The sequence below is a fragment of the Ursus maritimus genome, unplaced genomic scaffold (genome assembly GCF_017311325.1).
Source record: "Ursus maritimus isolate PB19 unplaced genomic scaffold, ASM1731132v1 scaffold_21, whole genome shotgun sequence".
In the NCBI taxonomy this organism is placed as follows: domain Eukaryota; kingdom Metazoa; phylum Chordata; class Mammalia; order Carnivora; family Ursidae; genus Ursus; species Ursus maritimus.
This window is the reverse complement of record NW_024424564.1, coordinates 50695712-50704840: the sequence shown is the minus strand read 5'-3', so window position 1 is coordinate 50704840 and position 9129 is coordinate 50695712. Positions and strand designations below refer to the sequence as shown.

At 60.5% G+C, this 9129-nt stretch overlaps 1 protein-coding gene across 7 annotated transcripts in view; it reads left to right on the top strand.

The window, feature by feature from the left end:
• Positions 1–7698, top strand: part of A4GALT (alpha 1,4-galactosyltransferase (P blood group)) — a 25579-nt gene extending 17881 nt beyond the window's left edge. For 4 of the 7 annotated variants that reach the window (XM_040637653.1, XM_040637654.1, XM_040637652.1 and 1 more), the window contains exons 2-4: positions 4034–4167; positions 5107–5647; positions 5791–7698. In XM_040637653.1, coding sequence (XP_040493587.1) covers positions 5373–5647; positions 5791–6898 — 1383 coding nt within the window. In that variant the 5' untranslated portion in view covers positions 4034–4167; positions 5107–5372 and the 3' untranslated portion in view covers positions 6899–7698. The other 3 variants (XM_040637657.1, XM_040637658.1, XM_008702919.2) reach the window with 3 other exon arrangements.
• The last annotated feature ends 1431 nt before the right edge of the window (positions 7699–9129 follow it).

The following is a 9129-nucleotide window of genomic DNA, read 5'->3' as shown; positions in this document are numbered from 1 at the left end:
CCCTGCTGGTCTGTGTGACATCAGCGGCAGAGGAAAGATTCAGAACCAAGAATCTGCCCTATGCCTATTGGAAAAACAAGTCTCTACCTCCCTCATTTTGTTGGTAAGAGCAAGCCACTGCCTTCCTGATTGCTGGCTTCAGCACATCTTACAGGCTTCGGAGGAGAAACATTTTATAACCTCTGCTCTGAAAACTGCCATTTTTACAAGGATCATCTTCTAGTAAACTCTTACTTCTTGAGTAGAAATATTTGTGTATGCCCTGAAACGTGGGAGGGCGGTGTGGGGGCAGGGCAGCAGACCCTTCAAGCAGGACTTTCAAGCTCTGGGTATTGGCTCTTCCCACGAAGGAGGGTCTGAGTTCTGGATCCTGTCCTGTCTCCAGAAGCATCCCTGCTTCCAATTTGGTAGACTCTTCCCTCCTCTCTCTCTCTCTCCCCGTGTGTGTGTGTGTGTGTGTGTTGGTTGGTTGACATGCCGAAGAAGTCCAGGATGTACCAGCTTCAGGGGTGGGAGAATCCAGCTGTAAAGATGATGTCACCATCATGTCTTTCTCTCCATCTCTCGTCTCTGCTGGCCTCGGGGCCAGCTTCCTTCTCAGGCAGGCTCTCCCCTCCTGGCTCTTGGCTCCATCTTAGCACCTCTGTGGGAAAGCACATGACTCTGCTTGGCCTGGATTGGGCTACATGCCCTTCCTGAGCTTCTCACTGTGGCCAGGAGAACGTGGCACCGGCATTAGGCAGACCCGAGTCGTGTGCCCACCCCAAGAACTGGAGAGTGGGGTCTGTGGGGCAGAGGGGGTTCCTCAAAGGAAATCCGAGTACTGTTATCAGGAGAAGGGGGAATGGATGCTGGGCAGGCAAGACCATCATCTCCACTGGGAATCCCCAGTGCAAGTGACTTCTAACCCTTTTCTCTTGCCATGCAGAGATCCCCCCCTAGGCACATTCTCCATGCAGCTGCCATTTTAGTGATGTTCCAGGCAGTGTGTGACCTGAGGGTAGGTGGCTCTGAGACTCCAGGACCAAGGGACATAGAAAGGGGGTGTTGTGGGATAAATAGTGACCTCAAAGGAGATATGTCGTGTCCTACCCCCTGCAACATGGGACTGTGACCTCCTTGGGAAAAAGGGTCTCTGCAGGTCTTACTACATTAAGGATCTGGAGGTGAGGAAACGATCCTGGATTAGCCAGGTGTGGGCCGTAGTCCAATGACAAGTGTCCTTAAGAGAGACAGAGGAGGAGGAGGAGAACGCACATAGGAGAAGGCCACGTGAGCACAGAGGCAGAGACGGGAGGAAGCGGCCACAAGCCCAGGAGGGCCTGGAGCCACCAGAAACTGGAAGGAGCAAGGGACGATTCCCCCCTAGAGCTAGAGAGGGAGTCCATCCTGCCGACACCTTGGTTTTAGCCTTCTGCTCTCCAGAGCTGTGGGAAAATAGGCGCCTGTCATTGGTTTCAGCAGCTGCAGGAAAGCAACCTGGGGAAGCTGCAGAGTCAGTCCCTCTTCTGTTTCCTCGGTTTTGCGGTTTGCGACTCCTGCTGGGCTGTCTGCCTCCTGAAGCATCTCCAGGAAGACCTGGGGGTGCGGCGCTCCTTGCAGAGGGGCAGGAAGGGCTCCCTGAGGGCGCCAGCTCCACCCTCCACTGCTGTGTGACCGTGGGCGAGTCCCTTTCCCTCTCTGGGACTCTAGGAGCCAGTCAGCACCCATCCCGGCAGCCAGCGGTTCAGCGTGGACTGTGTGTGACCATCTCCATGACTCTGCTCTGTTTGGGTCACAGTCCACCAGCACCGGCCTGAGCTGGGCTGGACACGGGAGCCGAGGGCAGGTCAGAGGTGGAGTGCCCCCACCGTGAGCCATGAAGGAGTGACAGTGTTCAGGCAGAGGAGCCATTTCTAGGCACGTGGGCCTGGTCCCTGACACCGATGCTCCTGACGTGGGGCCCATAAAGCTGGGGCTGAGGGCCCAGCCAGCAGGGGGTGGTCAGGCCTTGGGCCCTTTGACCCATCAGCTGTGTGCTTCTCACCCTCACTTCCTGCCTGAGATGGCTCATGGGGGCTCCTGATGATGGGGGGCCACAGAGCGGCTCAGAGCAGGCACGTGGCCACAGTTAATGAGCTAACGGGAAGCATCTCCCTGGAGCAGGGAGGCAGGAGGAGGCAGTGGCAACATGCCAGGCTCTGCTGACAAGGGCCAGGACTTGGGCCGCAGCTGCGAGGCCCATCCCCCGGGGGGCCAGGAGCATGCTTTGGACCTGAGGTCACATGGGTATTGGGCTGTGGCCAACTTGGCCCCATGCACAGTTTCTATTCCTGGGTCTTGGGCTCCGGGACCAAATACGGTGCTGCTTGGGACTGGCACTCTCCACTGGGGCAGGCGCGGCCTTGGGTGGCACATCTTGCCTGCCCAGCAGGCCCAGCCCCCACCCACCCCGCACCACGGAAGAGCCAGATCACCCCAACACTGCGGGGTCTCCGGAGGCCGGGACCTCTCTCTGTCCAACTCTGTCCACTCCTCAGTGTGGTTCACATGGGGTTAAAAATACTCAGGACCAAAATAGCCTCTCCTTGCAGGGGAAAACCAGGGCAGGGGAACACGGGGTTCTTGATTTCTTTCGGCTCTGCCGCTCATGACCCAGCTGGGGGATCCCAGGCTGCTCACCTGACCTCCGCCCGTTTCCTCACTCACATGTTCATGGCTCCTGTGGTCCCTCGCTGATTTGCTAACTCACGGACTCGCCCACTCATTAACTCACTCACTGGTCATTCATCGATTCACACGTGGCTCATTGATTCGCTCCTTCATTGACTCACTTGTTCCTTCACTCACCCACCCGCTGAGTCACTCGCTCACTCGATACTTACCGACTGCATACCCAGCACCTTCTATTCTAGATGCTGAGCAAAACACAGAAAATAGCGTCCCCGTGGGGTGGTGTTCCTCATAAATAACCCACACCAACGAGCACCAAACGTCCCGTACGCTAAATGAGGTACGGGGGACAGTCCACAGGAGGCCATGAGGTGACAGGGGAGGGGGAACTTAGGGGCTCAGGAGGCCCCACAGGAAGATAATTTTTTTTTAAGATTTTTATTTATTTGAGAGAGAGTGAGTGAGAGAGAGCACGAGTCCAGGGGGCTGGGGACAGGGGCAGGAGGGAGAAGCAGACTCTCCACTGAGCAGGGAGCCCGACGCGGGGCTCGATCCCACGACCCTGGGATCATGACCTGAGCCGAAGGCAGACACTTCACTGACTGAGCCATCCAGATGCCCTGGGAAGATGATTTCTGAGTGAGGACGAGAGGGAGGTGAGGGAACGAGCCAGGTGAACAGCCGTGGGAAGAGCGTTCCAAGCAGAGGGAATAGCGTGCACACGGGCTCTGAGACGGCAACGGGGTGGGGGGGTGGGTTTGAGAAAGAGCAAGCCGGCCCAGTGTGGCTGGGGTAGAGCGGACGACAGGGAGAGACGCGGGGTGTGAGGCCAGGGGTGAGGGACACGCAGGACCTGCTGGACCTGGGCCTCCCACGTTACTGAGGGTCTCAGCAGACGAATGACTTGGCCTGGCTCGTGTCTTTGGAGCGTCCCTCTGGCCGCTGGGGGAGTGAGTCTGTGAGTGAGCAGATCAGCGAGAGGACAAGTCCGTTTGTGTGTGCCTACTGTGTGCCAGGCACCGAGCCAGGCTCTGGTGTGGGGGGGGGTGCACAAGCCCCCGTGGCGCTTACGGAGGCCCATCTGGCTAAGGCCCTTCTATCTGTGCCAGCTCTCCAGGAAGCCACCTTCCCCTGGCTCCGCCGGGCCCTTCGCTCCATGTCAGCTGTCACCGGCACTGTCCTTGTCTGCTTCCAGACGGTCCCCCACGCGCTGAGAGCTCTTCCGGGGCAGAGCTGCACCTGGCTCTTCCTTTCTCCCAAGCACACTCCCTGTGGGGCCAGAGAGCCAACAGCTCCATGAACAAGTGACCGTGTGTGGCTGGGGGACGAGGCCTCCGTGAGCCCGCCACCTCCTCACTCTGTGTCTCGCCGTCTTTTGCAGATGGATTTGTGCGCGCGGAGAGTTTGTGGAAGGGCCGTGTTCCTGTTGGCAGAGGAGTCTGGCTGCTGAGCCGGGGCGTGTCTCGCAGAGGGCTGCCTGGATCCCCACCTCGCCACCATGCGCCACCCAGGCTGGTCAGTTACCAGCCGGTGACGTCACCGCGCTTCCTGGCCCCCCGCCGGCAGGGCAGGCTGGATGCTCCAGCGCCGGCCTCCTGGCACCACGCTCAGGCTGTGAGACCCGTCCGTCCTGGGGTGGGGTTCCCTCCGGCCCCCGCTGGCCCCCAGGCTGTGTCCAGTCCCTCCACCCCTCTGTGTGTCCACGTTTCCTGGCCTCTAAAGTAGAAATGATCCAGCCACCCTGGGGTTATGGAGAGCTGGCGGGGGGGGCTGTGCATGGGGCACCAAGAATTTAGAAGGTGCTGAGGAAACGGTGGCTGGGATTCTGTGAAGAGTGAGAACAGCTCAGGTGAACGTGCACCGAGTCCCCAAAGTGCCAGGCACGTTCCCACGTCCCTGCACCATTTCTCTCCCAGGCAGGACGGTGCAGTGTTGAGAGAGTAGACTCCGGAGTCAGGTGGCCTGGCTTCAAGCCCCAGCCCCGCCACTCGCCTGCCACAGGACCGTTACCAGACTTCTTGGTGCCTCGTGGTCCTCACCTGTGAGATGGGGGTGATGACCGCCACTGCATAGGGTGGCCGTGGGGGTCTAGCAAGTTAAATGTGCGTGACATCCCAAGCAGGTCACCTGGCACATGTGTGGCGACAGTTAGCCCTTTAGAGGGCTCCAGTGTTCCTGCCCTGCCCGTGGGAAATCTGAGCTGAGTGCATCACTCCAGGTCTTAGCTGGTTCAGGCCGACTTAAGGTCCTGTGTCTGTCTTCCAGGTGCTCCCATCGCCCTGCCCTTGGGGAGAGCCCAAGCCTATTTCATTTCCCCAGCCGCCCGCAGGGCCCCCAGAACGTTCTTGGTTGCTGGCCAGGTGGACATCACTAGGAGAGGCTGAGAGTCAACGGACAGTAGTCCTAGGCAGGGTTACGGGCTACAGCACAGTCTCCCTGCCCCTTTCTCTCCAGGCTTGTGTCTCTAAGAAGCACGGCCCAGGTCAGAGGCTGGGGAGGCCAGGCGCCCGGGAGACTCCATCGTGTCTGAGGCAAGGGCTTTAGGGCCCGGCGTGCATCCCCGTGAGCCCGGAGCCCACCGTCCCGCAGGCTTGCTTTCCAGCCCCTTAGCACGCCAGTGCCCAGGCCTGTCCAGTGCCCAGGCTTTTCTGCTGAAAGGCCCCAAGGCTGCTGGGCATCTGCCCTCTTGGAGCAGCTCCAGACTTGGTTTGCGGAACTGAATGGGGCTGAGGGGCCCATGTGCTAGGCATCGAATCGTGGGCTGCCGGTGGCCTGAGGGGCCCAGGCCTCACAGGACAGAGAGGCCTGCGTGCCACATGGCAGAGCTGTCACTTCTGACAACCGTCGCCTGTGCCAGGGCCCGGGCTGGGCCCGCTATGGCCATATGTTGTAGGCAGCCCTGGCTCGGTGCTCGGGAAGCTCCCAGGTGTGTCACAGAGAGCAAATGGGACTCTGCCCAGACCTCGGCCCCTGGCCTGCCACTCCCGTTTCGCAGGTGAGGAAGGAGGTGGGACTCAGAGCCAGCAGGCCCAGGGGGCTTTGGAAGCCGGCGTTGGCCGTACCTGGTGCTTGTGGGAAGTGTTTTTTTGGGCCAGGGATGCCAGCAGTCTGCCCGAATGTGATGCTCGTCTCTTATAGACCGGCCAGTTCCTGCTGCGGGCTCCTGGCGTCATCTGGGGAGAACATGTCCAGGCCCCCTGAGTGCCTGCTGCGGCTGTTCCGGGGCGCCCCGAGACAGCGGGTCTGCACCCTGTTTATCATCAGCTTCAAGTTCACGTTCTTCGTCTCCATCATGATCTACTGGCACATCGTGGGAGGACCCAGAGGCCAAAGAGAGTTCTCTAACTTGCCTGCCAACATCCCCTGCCCCCGGTTGGTGCCCCCTCCGCTGCCCTCTAGCACCCAGCCTCCGGGCAACATCTTCTTCCTGGAGACATCAGACCGGACCAGCCCCAACTTTCTATTCATGTGCTCAGTGGAGTCAGCCGCCAGGGCCCACCCCGAGTCCCGGGTGGTGGTCCTGATGAAGGGGCTGCCCGGCGGCAACGCCTCCCTGCCCCGGCACCTGGGCCTCTCGCTTCTGGGCTGCTTCCCCAACGTGCAGCTGCTCCCGCTGGACCTGGAGGAGCTGTTCCGGGACACGCCCCTGGCGGCCTGGTATGCGGCCCGGCAGCGCCGCTGGGAGCCCTACCTGCTGCCCGTGCTGTCCGACGCCTCCCGGATCGCGCTCATGTGGAAGTTCGGCGGCATCTACCTGGACACGGACTTCATCGTCCTCAAAAACCTGCAGAATCTGACCAACACGCTGGGCACTCAGTCCCGCTACGTCCTCAACGGTGCCTTCCTGGCCTTCGAGCGCCACCACGAGTTCATGGCGCTGTGCATGCGCGACTTCGTGGCCCACTACAACGGCTGGATCTGGGGCCACCAGGGCCCGCAGCTGCTCACGCGGGTCTTCAAGAAGTGGTGCTCCATCCGCAGCCTGGATGAGAGCCACGCCTGCCGTGGCGTCACCGCCCTGCCCTGCGAGGCCTTCTACCCCATCCCCTGGCAGGACTGGAAGAAGTACTTCCAAGAGGTCAGCCCCGAGGAGCTGCGCCAGCTGTTCAAGGCCACCTACGCTGTCCACGTGTGGAACAAGAAGAGCCAGGGCACACGCTTGGAGGCCACGTCCCGGGCGCTGCTGGCCCAGCTCCACGCCCGCTACTGTCCCACGACGCATGAGGCCATGAAGATGTACTTGTGAGGAGCCTACCGGTCGCCCCCCCCCCCACCAGGCTTTCTGACTGGGAAGGGCTCCCGGCCACCTTTCCTGGGGAGGGGGGGCGGCAAGATGGGAGAGCCCGGGAGAGGGGGGCCTGAGTTGCTGCCTAGGATTTGGGGCAGGCTCTGGGGAGGGTGGGGAGCTGTTGGCCCCAGAGGTGTGCTTGGAGGACGCGCTGCAGGCCCCCGGCCCTGCTCCCTTCAGGGTGAGGCCAGTGGGACACCCCCAGGCCAGTGTGCTTTCTCAGGGTGGAGGCAACAAGTGGGGGGGGGTCAGCTGGAGTGAGTATCTGGGGCTTCTGGATAACACCAGAGCCGTGCACATCAAAGCAGCTGCCCGGGCATCATGGGGAGGCCAGGCTGGTGGGGGCCGAGGTGCCCACAAAGAGAGCATGGATGGAAAAGCCCCAGAAAAGGGGTAGGAAGGAGAGGAGAGCTCCCGAGGAGAGGGGAGGCAGCCTGTGGGGGAGCAGGGGTGCACGCCCAGCCTCATGAGCCCTGTTTGGCGGCGCAGGTGCTTTGCTCTTTCCTGCCTTTGATTTCTTTTTCAGAGGCGCTGAGGCCAGCAGAGCCGGCCTGGGGAGCCCTCTGGGGGAGCCCTGCCTGCTCACCCCATTCTCTCTTCTTTCCCAAGATTGGCAAGGGTGACGTGCGCCAGCTGGCCACTCCAGGGCAGGGGGGCGTGGAGCTCTTTTGGCTCAGGAAAAGCATTTTAAGAAAACCACCCCCCACCTTGCCCACGATAAACACGGGATAATAAATACAATAAAAGTGACTCCCTGACACCGAGTGCTTGGTGGTTGATAAAACGAATCCACTCCCACAAGCCTGCATTAGCCCCATTCTGCGGATGGGGAAGCAGCTGGGGCTGGAGGTGGCGGTGACATGCTTGGAGAGCCCTGCCCAGAGAGCAGAGTCCAGAGACCCAGGGGGGGCGGGGGCGGGGGAGGGGTGAATGAGACACCCCAGGAGCCCATTACCAGAGTAGGGACATGCTGCCCCCAGACCTAGAGGGGGAGGTGTGAGAGTCTGTGGGGTCCCTCCTGTCTCACCTTGGATGCGTGGCCCAGATCCTGGGAGAGATCAGAGGTGCCCTGCTGGCAGCCCCACTGGCTGGGCCAGAGGAAAATGCTCTCTGCCAGATGCGGCCCCAGCTGGTTCGTGCTGAGGAAGCCCCCTCCGAGAGCTGGGCATTCCAGCCAGGCTGGAGAAGCACTTCCCTGCGGGACCAGGGGGTGCTGCCAGGAAGTCTGGGGCTCAGCAGGTTGCTCTTTGGCAGCCGAGGGGGAGATGTTTAAAGACCTCTGGATTCTGCCTGCCGACCGTCTTGGGCAGCCTAGTTAGGAGGTGAGCTCCCCGGCTCTAGGGGTATTCAAGAACAGGTGATATTTTGATGACAACAATGGATTACAGGTCAGTTATTTCTCCAACCACAACATCATTCACCTGTCTTAAAGATTTTATCTGAGAGAGAGCGAGAGAGAGAGCACAAGCAGGGGGAGAGGCAGAGGGAGAGGGAGACGCACACTCCATACTGAGCAGGAGAGCCCAACCTGATCACAACCTGAGCTGAAGACAGACGCTCAACCGACTGAGCCCCCAGGCGCCCCTGAACTGCATCTGGAGACTCTTCTCCCTCCCCTAACGGCCACATGTTGATACTCTAGGCCCGTGCTGCTGCCTGCAATGCCCTTCCCAACCATCTTCACCAACAAATTCCTCCTGTTCCTTCCTGTAAGGTTGATGTCCCCTCCAGGAAACCTTCCCTGATTGCCCTTCCTCCAGCTCTTTCCACAGCTCCCAAGCATCCCCCTTGACTGTTGGGTTCTTGGCCTGTTCCCCCAAAGATCTTGAAGGGCAGAGCCATGCCACAGGCCTCAGGGCTATTCCTGGGTTTGGTCTCAGGCTCCCAGCAGGGCACATCCATGTCATTTTGGCGAAGGGGGGCCTCAAGGAGTTCCCAGCAGTCCGTGCAGAGCTGAGGGACCAACTCTGGATCCCCTCTCTCCAGGATGCATCAGTAAGATCGCCAGGCCCTTGGCCACCCCTGACACCTTCTGACCCAGGGGGCTGGGCCAGGCCGGAGTAGCTGAAGCCAGCTCTGTAGGAACGCAGCTTGGCCAAATGTTTACAGACCTTCTCAGAGGACCTCATTTTGGAAATGGGGCCCAGGAGGGAGCCTTGGCCCCAGACTCTCCTCACATCATGCCAGGC